General features: G+C 39.4%; 2 protein-coding genes across 3 annotated transcripts; both read left to right on the top strand.

Moving 5' to 3' along the window:
• Window positions 1-727: 727 nt before the first annotated feature.
• Window positions 728-5,604, top strand: apof (apolipoprotein F). Its single transcript, XM_056364890.1, has 2 exons — window positions 728-935; window positions 1,626-5,604. Exon 2 carries the CDS (start codon window positions 1,662-1,664, stop codon window positions 2,991-2,993), a length of 1,332 nt encoding a protein of 443 aa, XP_056220865.1. The 5' UTR covers window positions 728-935; window positions 1,626-1,661; the 3' UTR covers window positions 2,994-5,604.
• A 1,747-nt stretch (window positions 5,605-7,351) lies between these two features.
• stat2 (signal transducer and activator of transcription 2) lies at window positions 7,352-17,816 on the top strand. 2 transcript variants are annotated; one of them, XM_056401195.1, is made up of 24 exons: window positions 7,354-7,605; window positions 7,963-8,094; window positions 8,231-8,375; window positions 8,548-8,643; window positions 9,482-9,574; window positions 9,673-9,751; window positions 9,909-9,988; window positions 10,095-10,246; window positions 10,518-10,676; window positions 10,774-10,863; window positions 11,308-11,367; window positions 11,477-11,497; window positions 11,606-11,699; window positions 11,827-11,874; window positions 12,064-12,147; window positions 12,271-12,369; window positions 12,518-12,653; window positions 13,437-13,489; window positions 14,548-14,633; window positions 14,746-14,882; window positions 15,000-15,188; window positions 15,414-15,468; window positions 15,653-15,744; window positions 17,041-17,816. In XM_056401195.1, exons 2-24 carry the CDS (start codon window positions 7,964-7,966, stop codon window positions 17,247-17,249), a joined length of 2,388 nt encoding a protein of 795 aa, XP_056257170.1. In that variant the 5' UTR covers window positions 7,354-7,605; window position 7,963; the 3' UTR covers window positions 17,250-17,816. The 2 variants fall into 2 exon arrangements, with proteins under 2 accessions (XP_056257179.1, XP_056257170.1); XM_056401204.1 differs by lacking the exon at window positions 15,653-15,744 and having other exon boundaries at window positions 7,352-7,605; window positions 17,041-17,183.
• The last annotated feature ends 1,014 nt before the right edge of the window (window positions 17,817-18,830 follow it).

The following is an 18,830-nucleotide window of genomic DNA, read 5'->3' as shown; positions in this document are numbered from 1 at the left end:
TTTCCACTTCAAATTAAGGCCGTAGTAAGTAAAGCACAGTACGCGTTCCAGTTAATTGGGTCTAGCTCTAAAATGTAATAATAGTTAAATAAAGAGTTAAATTCATCATCACAGGGAGTCTGATAAAGCCACATTTCTAAGTGACACTGATGTATGCTCCAAGGCAAAGTCAGGCTGTTATCGTCTGATTGCCTCAGACATGGACTTTCACTGACATTTCTTTAGCGTGAATAAATGGGACTCATGGGTGAAGGAAGTCCTTTCTTATATGCATTTTGAGGGCACAGCTATGCTATGTTAAATTCTATCTATCTTCTAAAAGCTATATAAAGATGAAATAGTGAGGGGAGAGAGAGTGTGAACAGGTCTGCAATAACAAAAATACACCAATAACAATATGGAGTTTTGTGTGAATTTTATGTCATTTTGTGAATGACTGAAGTCTTTACCTCAGAGAGAACCCTGTTTTCCTTCACTTCACTTCTTAGCCGTATAAAAGAAAAATTTGCTCACGGCATGAGGGGAGACTTCTTTCAAGTATTTGGGTCAAAAACAAAACCTACCGCCTGTGAGAGAGCGGCCACGGGGGAGAGGGACGGGGGGGACGAGAGGATAGCAGGGCAGACAAACAAAACTTCTTTAGAACACATGGACTTTCCCCACGTGAATCAATATTCAAGCCTTGATCCCCCCGTTGAGCAATGAGGACAAAGAGAAGAGCGAGCTGAAAGACAGATGAGACAGAGGGAGGGCTGTGGGATGTCATGTGTAAAGAAGGAGATTCTCATTGGAGGCAAAGAGAGAGAAGATTGCCATGCATGTTTTGAGAAAAAGGGGGAAAAAAGGGAAAGCAAAGCGCATCCTACATATTGAAGCCATCTTGGTAGCACTGCTACACTCTGGACTCCAGGACTCCAGATCTGATTATTAGTAAGGTAAGTTCAGGACAAATAGCTGTCACAAGATCAAAAGATGCAATTAAATTATGAAGTTGAGGGTGGAAGAACATTTCTGTTTCTAATTGTCGTCAGTGCAGGAAAAAGAGGACATGCACAAATATTTCAGCTCACTGACAAGGCTCTGTATTGGGATGCATTTGCTTTTTCCTGCATGGCAAAAAAAAAGTTTTTAAAAAAAAAAAAATTTTGAAATATAGATTTTTGTTTTGTCTGTTTGTTTGTGGTGTGGAGCTGTTATTCACTCACAAGTCACAGAGGGACAAACGCTTAATTTGTCAATGTTCTTGCTCAAGATATCTACTCATGTACTGAACTAATTTGACTCTACATCTGACTTTTTTAGATTTTCAAGCAGATTGTTTTAAAATTCTTAAATTATACAATATATACGAATAAGTAATTGTAATATTAAAACCACTACCAAACAATTAATTGCAGTAAGGGCACCTGCTGCTCTGTCTGCAGAGTGATGAGTGACAGGCTGCAGCCGCAAACAGCTGGAAAACAGCCAAATCATTTCTGCATACAAGTTATATAAACAGACTGTAATAACTTTACAATGACAGTACAAATAAAACCTTGTGTCTTTGAAGTCACTTTTTGTTCAGTGAATTCCAGTAGGACTCATTTTGTGATGTTATGGGCTTGCTCTTCTTTATTCTTTAGTGTAGAGGCTTTGAAAAGAGCCCTAACGAGAGTGGAATGATGTCCTCCAAGTTGAAGTGGCTGATTGTGATCCAGCTCCTGCTGAATGAACAGGCTCTGTGCAGGGCCCCACCTCCTCTGGCTCAGAGGAACACTCTGCCTCTAGGAAGTGACTTCCATGGAGAGGTGGAGGAAATGTCCAAACAGGATCATCAGTCTTTCCTGGGATCTCGACTCCAGCTCGGTCTCCCATCCGCTGAAAAGACTGGTTCTGTATCGGTGGCTGTGCAAAAAGAGGAGAGAGTCCAGTCTGCCAAACACATGATATCAGGCCTCAGGGCGAAGTTTCAGGGGCTGATTAAAGATCATCAACACATTCAAGGGAACGTCAGCTGCGAGGAGCTTCTGTCTGCCAGCACCATCGACGACCCACTGACTTCCATGTTCCCCCAGGAGCTGCTGGGTCTCTCCTTAGTGCCTGTGTTGGTGGTGGCAGGATGCCCGAAGGAGGCACAGACCCTGGTTCTGAGACTGTACGACCTGCTGGGAGTGGTGGACACGGAGGAGCTGCTGATGGAGGTGCAAAGTCTGATAGAGAGGAGGATGAGCAAATCAGCGTCTACACCAGCACCTGCATCAGCAACAGCATCTTCACAGAGGGATCAAGCAGGGCGCCACATAGAGGCTGTGATGTTTAACATCCAGCAGTTGGTGATGGTGGGAGAAGAAACCTCTGAGCGGGAAGGACATTGTGAGGGTTGGACCAGGGTGAATGGAACCATGCTGGTAGGAACAGCTGTGGAGGGAGCCACAGACAGTCTGGAGGAGGCTGTAAACAGCTGCGAGAGACTGGGAGTCGTGTGTGCTGGTGTGACCAACAGTGGACTGCAAACACCTGGCATGTACCAGGCCGTACTGAAGAAAGGCAGCCGGATCCTGCCATCTGACTCCTCGGGGTCTGAATGCTGGATCCGTCAGTGCAGCGCAGAGGAGGATGTTTCGGTCCCCGCTGCTTCAGGCCGACCGCGGATGAAGCGCAGCCCCCAGAGGAGCTGCATCAACAAAAGCGAGGAACGTGTGTACAATGTAGTGGAGTGGATCCCTGCAGTCAGCACCCTGTACAACCTCGGCACAGCAGTGTATTACGCCTCAGTCAACTGCTCCGAAACAGCCAAGGAGAGGGCCATCCTCAGTGCTGTTGACCTGGGCACTGATGCTCTCATGGTCGCCACGGGGGGAACTGCCGGGGTGGCAGGTTACGCTCTGGGTGCAGGGGTGAAGACAGGTGTGAAAGCTGGAGTCAGGTATCTGCTCAACTCCATGAAGCAGGAAGACGACGTGCTGGTGAACCAGTTCAGCTGGGAGGAGGGCATCCTCACCATTCAGTAGACTGAAGGATCAATGAATCAGCCTATGAAGTTTTCATTAGTTTATATGTTTGTTTTTTTAAGCAAAGACACAGGATCAGAGTTTGTTAACTGACATGGTTGAAGAGTAACAAATTGGTTTACCAGACTTAATATAATGTAGATTATATGGAAAACAGTATTGTTTTACACAGTGGATTATCAGAATCACATCTTGAAAGGGGAAAAAAGCTTTTTCTGTTTGTGTGACGGTGCACGCAAACCTCATTTTACACAAGTTAACACAATGATTATTCTTGAAGATGATTTCAGTGTTTTTCATTTAGTCTGTAAATTTCAGTAAATTACTTGTTTTTTCTAGAAGGTGACAATCAAACCTACAAAAAAAATGAAAATACAGTTAGTTTAGGTGTAAAGTAGATAAAATTACACATTAGAGTAATTGCAAACAATCTCGGTAATCTATAACAATAGGTAACCTCAGAAAGTATGCCGTGAACCTTTTCCTTGTAGAAAAATGTAAATGTTTTTGTGGAAATTAGATAAAGTAGTTGAACAATTTATCATAGCAACAACATTTAAGAAGAACTGGTCTCAGGAAACTACGCCCTTAAACCCTCAAGAACCTTGATTTTGCCCTCCGTCCACTGTCTTTTCCTCTGGTTTCTGTCCTTCCTCACTCTTGTTGTTTTCTTCCTCCCATCAAAACCTTTTGTCAGGTCAGAGTCACACTCTCACCTCTGGTGTAATTGCAGGGACAGTAGACTGGTAACTAAATTGTATTGTTTTATATGTTTTTCTTTAAGTGTTAATAAATTGTATGTGTAAATGTGTGTGCATACAGTTTGCTGTCAGTGTGGTAGTTTAGTATATAATCAGACTGCTCGTTCAAAAGTAAGCCTGGTTTCGTGGGGAGAAATAATGTTAAACGCGCATGAGGCGTGACAAAGGAGATTAAAGAGGACAGAGTGACTGACCTTCACAATCATGGTGATAGTTCTGTGTTTCTTTTGATAGCATCAACCTCCTTTCCAAGCGGTGCTGCACCCTCTTCTCTATGTGCACAACAGCTCACCACTTGTGTTTTGACAAATATTTGATGTACTGTCACAGTCTTTTTTCCCATAAGGAATAGCCTGGTGGCTCAGAGAAAGAAAATCCTGAGGAGACCTTTGTCACAGAAAACATTGACATGTCACAGTAGGAAAAGTGCAGGTGTAAATAGTAAAATCAGTGAGTTTGAAATTTAATTCGAATAGAACAGAGTCATTGTGTCTCTGTGCCGGCAACAGATTATCCGTCCCATCCTCATGAACGCAATATCTAAATAAGCCCTTGAGGGAGTTTCTTCAAATTTGGCACAAATGTTCATCTGGACTCAAGAATGAACTGCTTAGATTTTGGTGATCAAGTTCACAGGTGATCTCACAAAAGATAAAAAGTTTACTATTACTATCATGACTCTGGATGGACAAGGATGTCACCTGAAGTGGCAGTGGCATACAACTGCAAGGTGAGAGTTAATGTATGTCTACTGTTGCAAAAAGGATTTGGATACATAGTTGAGTTGGCTGCCACCTCTCAGTGTGTTTGACTCTCTGCCTGTGTTCGTCCCATCACAGACTGGGGAAGTGTTGCCTGCTTCTGGGCAAGTTCATACTGGCACAGGTTACAACACCCTGAACAAGATAGTCAGTTACTGATGTGCATTAGCAATAAGATGTCTGTCAAAAGCCCAGGTGATAATCCTAAACAGTGCAGTTATTTATGATAGCTGATGGGCAAAACATTATTGCTCTTCTCATTCTGAGTGCTGTCTGGTGAACTATGCTCTCAGTTCCCATATTTATCAAACTCATACATCCATGGGTACGACATGCTGTGTTAGTTCTCTAACTGTAGTAGAAAGATATAAGGAACAAGCTGGACAAGCTTTTGTTTAAATAAGAAGATAAACACAGCCTGAGTCCTAGTAATGAGAAAAAAGATTGGATTTTTTTCTAAAGCTAGTTTAAGACCTATCTCTTGTCTATGGTGAAAATAACCTTAGTTTGAAACCTCTTTCTCAGGTTTTCACATCTAGTATAGTAAGGTTATATCTAAGGACAGATATAACAATGTTTATTTTTGACATTATTAAAGGCAGGAACTGTTTATCAGCAGGTGTGGTGAGCTGAAGGCAAGAAACACTAAAACGTCTTGGTGATTGAAAAAATTCAATTGAACCCAGATAATTGCAAGACGACCAGTTGAAGTAAAAAAATCCTCCAGTGAAACCTTGTTTAAGCAGTAACTCTCTAGTCTGTAATCTGTGGCTGACAATGTGCTTTGACTCTCTCTGCATTATTTTTGAGAATGTGGTGATTTCGACACCCTGACAAGGAGTTTACCTTGAATCACATACAAATTACATGTGTTTTTTTATTATGTTATTTTGTAGATTCCATTTTCTTACAGAGAACATTTTTGCACAGTTAAATAAATGTAGGGAATGTGAATTAACATGATTCGAAAAGACAATTCACAACTCATACCGTGTACAAATATAAAGTTGATCTTTATAATGCTTTAAATTTGTCTGTACAGCAGCTAATCAAGTGCTGTACATTAATAAACACACTTACTTTACTGAAGCAACTTTTTTTTGGAACAATTTTTCAGCCAATCTTTTATTAAAAAAAAACAAAGCAAACAACTGTATGTTAATGTGCTCTCCAGGTCTGCTAAGTTAGCAGGTAGCAATAAAGGCTACTCTCTCCCCTGCTTCTCAGTGTAACAGATGCTTAGTTATTCCAAGTGAGGTTGAGATGAAGCTTTATGAAGCATTGAACCATTGCAGCAAAGCCGTTTGAGAAAGGATTCATTTCTTGATGCTTGCTGTCAACAGTGTGACACCTACTGGCCAAAATGTAAAATAGGCAAATACAAATGTTTGTATATTACAAGTTAAATATACCTTCACAGTAAGTAGTGTAAAGGGAATCAACATATCTTCTATGCTTCCCATTTATTAATATGAGTCAAGTTTGGGTCAATATCTATGTTTTAGAAGTCCCTGGTGGATCCATCGCAAATACAACCAAGCCACTTACATGCAAAATGTCATTCAGTGTAATGAACCAAGAACTATGACAATGCACCATTTCTCTCAATAGTCTTACACTCACTGATCACTTTATTAGGAACATCTTTCTCATACTTTTTATTACCACTGCTGAAGTCATAAAACCAGGGAAATATTAACTAACTCCAAGATCATTTATCGTGCCTTCAATGGAGATGCAATAGGGGTCTCTGTGTAGAGAAGGTCAAAAAGCATTTGAAAGAGGATAACATCATAAAAACTACTTGTTTGCCAAACTTTTTAAAACAGGGGGAGTGTGAGGAGTATCCCTTACACAAGATACAGTGAAGGTCAGGTGAAGACTCACACATGTACCAAGATAAGCAATATCATTTCAGCTTTGCTGTCACATGCACACTGACTGCACTTGATTTTTGATCATACAAATTGGATGCTTCTTCTTCTAGACAGAAAAGATGGATCGTGAGATGTTTATCATTCTGTGTGTTTGATCTTTCCGCTATCAAATTACCAAGTGTAACATTAATTTCTTTAAACCATTTTTTCACATGGTCTTTACTCAAAACATTCAATCACTTCCACTAATAATTCACAGGTTTGCTTCAACAAGACAGTATCCATTTTTAACTCTTAGGTTTTAGCTCTAAATGTTTAGTTAGGCTTGTTGCAGTTACATTTCAAGATTCTGATTTAGTTGGCATATTTCATCTATACAAAGTAGGTAAAAAGTTGGCAGAAATCATTCACAGAGATTAAAATAAAAATACAACACTACAGTTTAAGATTGACTGTGACTAATTTCTGAACATAAACTCACCTCTGCTACAATTCTTTCATGGTCGCTATATTTTGTATTAATCTGAATAGGAAAGGTAACGATTAAGAGAAGTTATTAACTGAATGTAGAGGAGCGGCAGAATGAAAATACTCAAGTACATTACGCCAATTCAAATTCTACTGAAGCACAGTACATGAGGAAATGCACAGACACAAAGCCTGTTTTGTGGTTTATTCTGTTTGGAAATATTCAAATCGGTGCGTCACATGATGGCTTCATGACTTTTACAACGTCATTTCTTGGAAATTTTCAGACAGAGATCTCGGTAAGTTTCTATTCAGTGTTCGCCACGCCCCTTCGCTGCAGACTGACGCGTGAATGTACCAACCGCGCGTGCCCTTCTGTGTCCGGGTCGACCAATCAGTTATCAGCTCCGAGTCCACGAGGAAACACTGTAGGGGAACACTGACATTTCGGCTCTTTAACCGCTTTAACGTCAGTGTGTTAGAGCCAAAATGGCGTCCGGTGTGAGTTTGTGAAGAACGATTCGGGGGGGGTAAGAAGATATCCAATGAAACAGAGAACTAAGTAAAAACATAACAGAAGGAAATTACATTCAGCCTGCTCGATGTTCGTTGTTTTGTTTTACTGACATCGACCAGCAGCTACAGCTAGCTAGTAACGCGAGACGCAAGAGTTAGCTATGCGTCTGTCTTAGTTGAGTAATTAGCTATTGAGACATTTCTAAGTGGACTGACAGCATAAAGCAAGGTGAGTAAATTTAATTGTGAACGTGAGTAAGTGTCAGTAAATGACTGACAGCTAGCTAACATACAAATAAAGTAAGCTTAGTCTCAACATTTAGTGCTGTTTGAAAAACAATTGCAGAACTGGCAGCCATTACATATCATACAGTAAGGAATAGTTTGTAGGCACAGATCACTGGTCATTAGCCTTTTTTGTTTGCACTTTTCACCCTCAACTGCTGATTACGTGTGTGAATCGTTCACATCGACATTTAATTGTAATATCTATTAGTGCAGTAATATTATTGAAGGACACTCTTACTGTATAGGCAATGTGGTTCACTGCTTTTGTGCATGTTTGTGTGTTCCTGATCAACTTTAGGATGGCCCAGTGGGACAGACTGAGGCAGTTGCCTGCTGTGTACAGACAGCAGTTACATGAGCTCTATGACAGAGATGCTTTACCTATGGATGTTCGCCATTACCTATCTGTCTGGATAGAGAAGCAGGAGTGGTAAGGCAGCTCTATCTCTTGCCCCTTATAGCATTCAACCCACATCTTTTGTTACCAGTCAAGAGTCATTCAAGGATTAAAGTAAATGACCCTGTGTGTAAAATATTTTGCTTGTATCAAATTTTTTATGCTTTAGGCAGCGAGCAGCAAGGGACCATGACTTCGCTGTAGTGCTGTTACAGGTCCTGCTGGAGAATCTGGATATCCAACACAGCCGCTTTGTCCAGGAAGAGTCATTCTTACTGCAGCATAACATTAGACGTTATAAGCAGAACTTTCAGGTTCGTCTGAGTTAGATTTATGATGTCATGTGATGTTTTAAATGGGTCTGGTTATCCTCTATATTGGTTCAATAACTATTTGAATGTCGATGAGCCAAGGAAAATATTTTGAGTTTCCTGTAAATCCCTGCGAGAATGGTCATGATATCCATGTGTTTCCCTTCCCTGACAGAGGTACCTGGAAGAGCCGTGTGCCTTGGCAAGTACAATCCTCTGGTTTTTGGAAAAAGAGAAGGAAATCCTGCAGAGCGCTGATCTGGCAGAACAGGTTGGGGCTTTATTATTGTCATATATAATTGTTGGCACACACCTTGCTACTCATAACACAATTATTGCTATAGCAATAGCACAACACTTGGTACAACTGGGAACACCTTGATACCTGGTTGTTTAACATGCAAATATTTGATCAATTAATAATCACATAACACACGGAAGGTTGTTTTTGGCTATATGACTCAGTGGTCAGCCACCAATAGTGGATGTGCTGTGTGTCTGTAGTACTGTTATTTACTTTGACTTATAAGTTTAAAAAACAAACATATATATATATATATATATATATCCGTCATCAGCAACTTCAAAAGTATTAAGAAAGTAAAAGTATTAAACCCCTTCACCTTTTCACATTTTTTTATGTTGCAGCTTTATTCTAAAAAACAAAAACTAAATTCATATGACATTTAAAATTTAGCTCAGGTGCCCATTTCGGTGTGGTAAACTCAATTGATTGGACATAATTTGGAAAGGCACACACCTGCAGAGCTCAGAGACAGGATTGTGTCGAGGCACAGATCTGAGGAGGGCTACAAAAAAACTTCTGCTGCATCGAAGCTTCTCAAGAGCACAATGACCTCCTTCATTCTGAAATTAGATAAGTGTGCAACAACCAACTTCCTAGAGCTGGTTGCTCAGCCAGACTGAGTAACTGAGGGAGAAGGGCCTTGGTAAGAGTGGTGACCAAGAGGGCTAAAAAGCGAAGATTTTCCTCCAGGCAGTGATATACTCAAACTCATTCTTTGTTCTACAGCAATTCTGCTTAGTATCATGTCTGAAACATGCTTAATGTCTTTACCTGCTCCTCCTACACTTTTGCATTGACTCAGGTCCAGTTTTTGCAAGTAGAGCAGGAAGCCATGGAGACAAGCAGCCAGCAGGACCTGGAACGTAAAATGGCGGGCCTCAGGAATGAAGTGCAGGTGAAGATTAAGTTGTTTTATGTTATTATGTTGAGCTTTGATGGAACAACATAATAGTTAACCCATTATGTTTTTTTCTCTGTTCTTTTGTGATATAGTGCATGGAACATACAATGATATGTCTGGAAGAGCAGCAAGATGAGTTTGATTTTAAATACCAAACCCACAAGATGGAAGGCAAGCAGATTAAAAAGTTGTGGTTATATTTGCATGCTCTGATAATGTTCTCTGAGGATTAGTAATAACGTGGCCTGAATCACAGCTTCAAGATCTCTTTTGTTTTGATCTGTCTTATATGGAAACTGTGATCCTGCTTGTGGAAACTGATATACAGCTGTGGTAGATGAGGCCCTGAAGAAGAATCAAGTCAAAAATCTTCAGTTACTTGTCAACAGACTGAATGATTGTAGAAAGGTATGGATTTGTTATTATTCTTTAATAACATCTCAAATAACAATTCATCTCTTCAGTCCATTTCATTTCCTAAATTGCTTTTTCTATCATATAATTGCCATGTTAGAGCACACTGTTGGACCTAAATAAGCTCCTGGACAGGACTGAAGACCTGATTGACATATTGGTGAAGAAAGAGCTTGTGGAGTGGCAGAGGAGGCAGCAGAAAGCCTGCATAGGTGCTCCAGATGATGTTTGCCTGGATCAGTTGGAGAAGTGGTGTGTTCATCCCTGCCTGCCTCACATTAGTTTTAATCTTTGGCATTTACCGCAATAGTTATATTAATAAACTGGAAAAAAACCTGCATTCATTGTTTCAATTTGGCAAAAAATGTGAAAGTGACTTAAAGCCAATATGCATTGTAACATTGTGACTTCCAGTTCCTACAGCACTATAGTCACCATCATGATCCTCGTTTGTTTTAACAATAACTTTTTCCGTGACCCGTGTTAACATCATCCTTTTTGCTCATTTACTCTTGTTTTGCAGGTTCACCTGTGTGGCAGTGTGTCTGTTCCAGGTACGGGAATTCCTTAGTAAGCTGGAGGAGCTTATAGGAAAAGTCTCCTACGACAATGACCCTGTGAAGTCCCAGAAACCTGCACTGCAGAAGAGAGCGGATAATCTTCTGAGAGACTTACTCAAGAGGTTGGCCTTTAAAGGCAAAGTTTGTGATGTTCTCATGCTCTTTTATGATATCCTTATGAATGTTACTGATGTTGTTGTTTTTTTTAATTTTTTGTAGTTCCTTTGTGGTTGAGACTCAGCCATCTATGCCTCAGGGGAAAGGACCTTTGGTTCTCCGCACAAATGTCCAGTTCTCTGTCAAGACCCGGTCAGTGTGCCACTCCAGGCAATCTTTATGTTTATTTTGAGCATATGTTTGTAACATAATCTATGTACTGTATAGACTTTTGGGAAGGATTTTACCAGTGCATTACTTGTGATGTAGTAATCTGTATCAGTTTTCATAATTAAATACACACATTAAATTCCATGGTAGTTGTGCGTGCAGTGTTGTAGTGGAGTTAAACCCACCTAAACTCTTATTTACTGGGGATGTAGTGTATTGTAGTTCACTACATAAACATTAGAGCAGTTCTTAACTAATATTCATTATTATGCTGAATAAGGAAAAAAATATTAATTAATATTATTTAATGCTTTCTTGCAAAAGCCTTCTGTTATCCTCTGTAAGGGTGTCCCTGCTGCCATCTGCATTTTACAGGTTATTACCTCAATAAATTCTAAAAGCTTAACCCTGACTAAATATTTACAGACTCCTTGTTAAGTTTCCTGAGCTGAACCACTCCATGAAAGTGAGTGTATCTATGGAGAGGTGAGATTCCTCCTTTAGTTTTACTTACTTTCACCACACACAAACAATACTGTGTTGTTTTATTGCCGCCCTGTGGTCACTGCTTTGCTTTTCTCCTACTTGAATTTAGGGAGGCTCCTCAGATCAAAGGGTGAGTTTTTTTTTCATCTTTTCATGTCAAGCGGTATTTCCAGAAGACTTGCACTGAACTTTCATATTTCATGTGAAATTCTTCTTACTAAACCTGGTAATGGCGCAGATATCGGCGTTTTAATGTCCTGGGGACCAAAACTAAGGCATTGAACATGGCAGAGAGCCAAAGCGGAGGCATGGTGGCTGACTTCAGACATCTGGTGAGTGAACAAAAAAACATTATAATAACAATTACTGTATATATGAATTGATTAAAAGACCTTCATATAACAATAGTCATCCTTTAATCTCAGGTTATGTTTGACAAATTCTGTATTTTTTCTGTAGACTCTGAAAGAGCAGAAGTCTGGAGGTGGCAGCAAAGGAGCCAGTGATGTGAGTTGTCTTTAGCAACCCTGAAGACACCATCTTTGCTTACAGTTTTAAGTTGCAAACAACCGAATAATGAGCTGTGTGTGTGTGTGTGTGTGTGTGTGTGTTGTGTGTGTGTGTGTGTGTGTGTGTGTGTGTGTGTGTGTGTGTGTGTGTGTGTGTGTGTGTGTGTGTGTGTGTGTGTGTGTGTAGATTCCTCTCACTGTTACAGAGGAGCTACATGTCATCTTCTTCGACACTGTATTTGAGCTGAAAGGCTTGTCAGTTCAGTTGCAGGTGGAGTTTCTTCTTCTCCTTATTATTATGTGGCTTGTTTTATAAAAAATCATTAACCTACATAAGTAGAAGTAGAAACATCATATCCCTGTGTTTACTGTTTTTCCCTGGCACCCAACATAGGCATCCTCCCTCCCAGTTGTCATCATCTCCAACTCCAGCCAGCAGCAGAGCGCCTGGGCGTCTGTCCTCTGGTTCAACATGCTCAGTCAGGACACCAAGGTGAGAAATCATCCTCACTAACACACACACACACACACACACACTGAGCAGTATTTTATATTTTACATTCAAAATTTACTTTAATACTGTGAGAAAGCATCAGAAATGAATTTTCTATATGTTTCTGAATGTGCATCTGTTTCTCCAGGACGTCATGTTCTTTGCCAACTCTCCTGCAGCCACTTGGCCTCAGTTTGGAGAGATGTTGAGCTGGCAGTTTCTCTCTGCCACTAAACGTGGTCTGAATGATGATCAGCTTGAAATGATTGCACACAGACTCTTTGGTAAATCCTGCTTTATTTGCTTGTCTTGCTTATTTTTCTGGTTGTTTTGTCTATAAATTGGATTGGAGTCATTCTGTGAGTCAAACATGATATCAGGAAACACCTTGGTCTGGATTTGACACAAGTTGCTAAACTTAATCTTGCATTTTAAGACTTATTGACTTTACATTTAAAGAAAAAATTATATCTCAAGCCTCAGTAGCACTTCTAATATCTAGAAATTAGAACCGTCACCGACAAGATACATTTTTTGGTTACCGACACGTAAAAAAAAAGTTCCTGCATTACTTGATGAGTGGTTACTGTCTTACCTATCCAGTTTCTCATATGATAATATTTTGCCCTAACCATTGGGAAAAGTGGTAAATTTGTTCTCTCTTATAATCTTCCCTTCCAATCAAACAAAGGATGCTCAAAAATGTTACATTTCTGTATTCAGTTCATCTTGTATCATTCAGAGACAACCTTTGATGTGAGGGAAGACACATTAGTGTCAAGCTAACACCCTAAAAGTGTGTGTGTGTGTGTGTGTGTGTGTGTGTGTGTGTGTGTGTGTGTGTGTGTGTTGTGTGTGTGTGTGTGTGTGTGTGTGTGTGTGTGTGTGTGTGTTTGTGTGTGTGCATGCCCACAGACCTGTGCACAATTCACGATGATTTGTCAAATTATGCTACGGATTGCAGAACATAAGTCAGCATCCTTCATGGGTTGTAAGCATGTTTTATTGTAGATTTTCTCTATGAGTGAAATTTATCATTTGATTATTTATTTTTTTTATCCCACCAGGAAAGCACCTGAACTATGACACCTGCAAAGTGGCTTGGTCAAAATTTTGCAAGGTAAGAATACTGAATCCTATTACTCAGCATGGCTCAAGAGATTAACGTTAACCCTTACCGCTCGACTCAAAAAGTCCCCTGATATTTCACGCTAAATTCACCATAATGCTGATGTTAGTCTCTCTGGAAATCTTCAAAAACATAAAGATTCAGGCGTGGCTCTGTGGTTTTTATACTACATATTACTTGCAGCACTTGCAGAGATCAAAACTCCCCACAAAGTGAGAGCTTCAAAATGAGAATAATTCAGTCTCTTATACTATAGCAAACAAAGATGTGAGAAAAAAAACCCACAGCTGACGGTTGGTGATTTTAGGCAGGAAGCAGTAAATTGTCAGGATTGAAAACAAGATATGTGGGGCAAGAATGTAGATAAAGAACTACTCCTTTACTACAGTCAAGGGCAGTTCAGCTCTAACTGGAACAGTTAATCAACTATAAAGAGGTTAAAATGAGGTTACATGAGAGGACACATCTGACGGATTAAATTTTCCCATTACAATAAGAAGACAAGTTACAAATACAATCACAATAAAAAATGTTCACTGCAGTTGACAGGCTCATTTTGGATGGGTTGCCATTATGTTTACATTCCTGCCACCGCTCAAAATGAATTGCTGTTTGGTAATTTGGTTAATATTTTCCTCTACTGGGAACATCAAGTCAAATCCATTTGTTGAAAATCTTGGTTTATCATGAGAATCTGCAATTTTAGTGATATTCCCATCATGTTCTTTGTGTTGGCACGAATATTCAACTACTCAATTTGGTAGTTACCTACCAAACATCAGTATGTTAACATAGTCATTGTGACCATGTTAGCTGACAGACACTTCCACATCAACCATGACCATTTTTACTGATCAGGATAAAAAAAACAAACTGTGTACCTCAGCTTTTATCCATTATCCAGTTTGGTTTTCTGTGCAATGAGCATTAGACACAGAGCTTCACAGAACTACTAGCATGGCTGTAGATTATTAGTCTTGTTTGTTTATTGTTTATGAACACACTCTGTAGGTGTGTATTGATTACCTTCTCTACCTCTTTGGAAACAGGAGAACACTCCTGACACCTTCTGGGCGTGGTTTGATGGCATCTTGGTGATGGTGAAAACATACCTTGAGGACCTGTGGAGGGATGGGTATGTTTGCTGAAAACTGTTAACTCTGGATTTAATACATAACGCATGCATTCAATTCCAGGGACATGGAAGAAGCTTTTTGTTTGAATAAGATATTTTTTCTGTACTTTAGCCTCATCATGGGTTTTGTGAGCAAAGGCAAAGAGAAGTCTCTCTTGAAGAAAAAGCAGAGAGGCACATTCTTGTTGCGCTTCAGTGAAAGTGTCATCGGAGGAATCACTTTCTCCTGGGTGGACACCACTGCAACTGGTGAGCTGTTTTCAATTCATAATTATTATAAGTAGTCAGAAATACAAACAAGCCTCCTTTGAAGATTAGTCAAACTCACATTTCTTTCTGTACACGATCATCTTCTGCCTCTTTTAGGTGAGCCTGACGTAAAGACAGTCCAGCCCTTCACCAAAGTTGACCTTACCCAGATCCCCTTCCATGAAATCATCAGGAATTTTCAGATCTTAGAAGCTGAAAACATCCCAGAAAATCCTCTACTCTATCTATATCCCAACACCCCTAAAGACGAGGCTTTTGGAAAATACTACTCTGACAGGAGTGGAGGTAAGAGCACCAAATGTTTTTGTAGATACTTTTTGCTTGTCACTTATGTAATTTTGTAAAAATGAATCTGTCAAAAAGCACAATTTACATATCATTTGTTGTGTTGGATAATCTAAATTGAATGGTGTTTTGCCTTGCAGTAGTCATGGATAAAAATGCTCTACATTCATAGTACTGGGGATGAATATTACAGATTAAATCACATCTAAACTCATTCTCTTTCAGTTGACAGTCCGTACATCAAGTACATCAAAACCAAGCTGGTGTTTGTCTCAAAAGAGTAAGTATATTATTCAGTTTCTCCAGGCTGATTTACAGCATGATGTTTGAATCAAAACAAAATGTGGTATTTACTCAGAAACAAAAAAACTGAAAATGCACTCACTTCTAAGACGTAGTGTACCCATGGCTTTATTATGTCATGAGCAACTGGTTGTAATGACTGTTTGTGATTGGTCATGTAGGAACACACTGGAGGCTAAGTCACCCATGTCCTCAGACATGGTACAGGGTGAAGGCCTGGAGTCATTGAATGACCTGTGTGGAGAGGCAGCTGGTGAGTCATGGCTCTCCTTGCTGTCCCATCCAGCTAAAAACCCCTTTCAAACAAATCGCTCTCCCTTCATCACAGAGCTCTGTGGGGAAGATGCTGTCTGGATAGTGGAAGTCATGCGACAGCTACCAAATTGTTGAACTTCTACCTTATATCTCATGGGGCTGTTGGTTGCTTCTGCTGCATGCACATGTACTGTTGTCTGCTCTAGTGTAGAGGTGAATGGGTTGAGCAAAACTCTTCTAAAACCTTTCATTATTTTTATAGCTTTGTGATTTAACCTTCTGACGCTTAAAACATTTGATCACTTTGCTTGGTGCATCCACTGAAATTAAATACAAGACAGTGTAAAATGAAAAACAGATTTTGGCCATAAGTAAAGCAAAACCACTAGTAATGATCAATCATAGAAATCAAAGACAATTTATTATTATTATTATTATTATTGTTCATGTTATTATGGTGGTAATAATAGCATTTCATGTTATAGTAATTACACTTCAATCCACTGGAAATATATTTTTCATGGCTTGGAAGGACACAGAGGAAACATTTTGGGAAATCTTTTTTTTTTTAATTCATAGGAAAACTGAAGAATAAAATGACTATTCCCTGTTCTTCAGGGGATTATGTGCTGAATTATTTCTTGGCCAGGACCAGTTACTACCTGAAGTGTTCTGGTCTCCAACTGCATAGAACCAAGAAATTGTCATTAACATGTTAATTAGCGAGCATTAGAGGTACTGGTTGATGGATTTTGTTACAATTTGATGGAGCCAGGCTAATTGTTTCCTTGTTTCTAGTCTTTATGCTAATTCAAGCTAACCAGCCTCTCACTGTAGCCTTACATTTATGGCCAGATATGAGAGTGTTATCGATCTTATCATTTAATTCTCTGCCAGAGTGGATATGTATTTCCCCAAATGTTGAACTGTTCATTTGGAATAAAAAAAAAAAAAAGGTGTGAACGCTGTGCTTCAGCTTGTATTACAGTAACTACTTTTCAATTAGTTATTATATGAGTTAAACACTGAAAAGAAAATACAAACATTTAACATAAACCAGGTGTACTAACACTGCATGCAATTCATGACTTTATTGCATAAGCTCAAATCATACTGCTCTCTACACTGTCACAGAGAGTCTGTACTTTCCTGTTTGTTTGTTTTTTGGCTGCTGAGCCCAAGACTGTTTTGTTTCCCCAGTGGAACCAGTACCAGAGATAAACAACACAGCCATGACAGCAGACTCAGTATTTCTTATTATATATTTATCTCTTGTCCTTTTCTCTGCTCACAGAACAAGATGAGAATTGTCATTCTCTGGATTCACCTCTGGAAACCTGCCATCCTGATGTCATGCTGTCTGACTTGGCCGAAACACCACAGGATGAGTTATTGATGTATGTCAACAATCTCAACCACTTTGCTGGTACCAACATCTTTGATGATGATACAGGGCTATTTAGCTGCCTGACTTCACAATCCTGTGGAAGCATTTTACAGTAAGCATCTGCAATGTGTATTTAACCAAGCAACTATATCACTCATTGTCAGCTTTACTCTCAGCTACTTAAATCAATATCCATGTCACAAAACTGAAGATACATAGCACTTAATAACAAAATAATTAGCTTTGAGTACTTTCTTTCATTTGAAATACTTGACAGCCCCTCTGATCCTGATCCTGAGTGTTTGTGTGCACCTTTAAAGCATTAGAATATAACTTTTCTATTTATTTTTTGTCATGTTAATTATTTGTAAGTTCTGATTTGGATTTGTGAGACAATTTGAAGACATAAAAGAGAGATAACTGAATGAGCTGGAGTCATAGCAACTCCATTAGTGTCCCAGGCTCAAATTTCATGCATCATTAACTGCTGTGTTTGCAGAGGTGTTGTAGAGAACATTGCACAAACTGCACATAATTTATTGTTTTGTTGTTTTGAGTCCCTTTTGTCACCCACAGCATGTGATTATAATGTACTAAAACATGCAATTTTGTTCTTTGTAGGTATGTGCTTTTATATCTGTTGAAAAATATTATTACCAATAAAAGGGAAATGGCCAACTGCATGTTCTGTTAAATTAATAACTCAATATTGAACAAATATGGGAAGTTGCTTTCATGAGTCTATGTTAACGGTATTCTGTGGCCCTGTGGAGGTTTTAGATTGTCCAATACGTTAGTTTTGACTTTACATACTTACCTTATGGTAAAAAAAAAGTTTTTACTCATCAACCACAACAGACAATAAACTGTACATTATTGTCCAGCATCCACAAAGGGTGGGGGGAAGAAAGTTTTTTTTCCTCAAGGTCAGTGAATACTTTACTTATTTTCACCAGGTGACCAAAAACATGACTCCAAATGTTGCTGTGCTCTGAGAATGGGCTGTGTAAGGTTAAGAAGGCAGTTTTTTTTTTTGTTGTTTGTTTACCAACGTATCCACTATATTTTTTGGAAAGATATAATTGAGTAATGGCATCCTGAGCAGAGCATGAAGTTGTACTCTGAGCTTCTCTGTTCTTTGTTTTGGTAGGCAGTCTGGCAGTGCATGCATGTCAGTGCATGTCAGTGCATGTGAATCCCTCTGAAACCATTGGCCCTCCTCACATTTATAAAGATACAGTGACCACCCAGACACAAGATGGCACTGTGCCTGTAGTTAGCAGTGTTCAAGTGAAAGGAGAGGTGGGAAACTAAGTGGACATAAGTTATGTAAGGGGCACAACTTCAAAATACCGGTAGTCCAAATCCAACAGAACCACACAAGATGTCAAAATGAGATGTCTGCAAGATAGCAGATCATGTGAAGACAGCTGGACACGAGGACAAAAATGACTGTTTTAACCCTGTTTCTCTACGATTTCATGAATAATTTCCATTACTGTACATAAAGAGAAAAAACGAGTCTCTCTGCAGACTGCAAGAGAGGGGTGTAACTCCAAGTGGGTGTAACTTTACTTTAACAAAATCACACAGAACCACACTGGAGTAAAGTGGGCGTAACTAAGTATTACAGGCTACAAACATTTTCTTTTGGGTGAAAGACACAGAATCCCAGCCACTGAAAAAAACAAGTGTTT

The sequence above is a fragment of the Seriola aureovittata genome, chromosome 2 (genome assembly GCF_021018895.1).
Source record: "Seriola aureovittata isolate HTS-2021-v1 ecotype China chromosome 2, ASM2101889v1, whole genome shotgun sequence".
Taxonomy (NCBI): domain Eukaryota; kingdom Metazoa; phylum Chordata; class Actinopteri; order Carangiformes; family Carangidae; genus Seriola; species Seriola aureovittata.
Note: the sequence above shows the minus strand (reverse complement) of the source record. Positions and strands in the feature narration are given on the sequence as shown.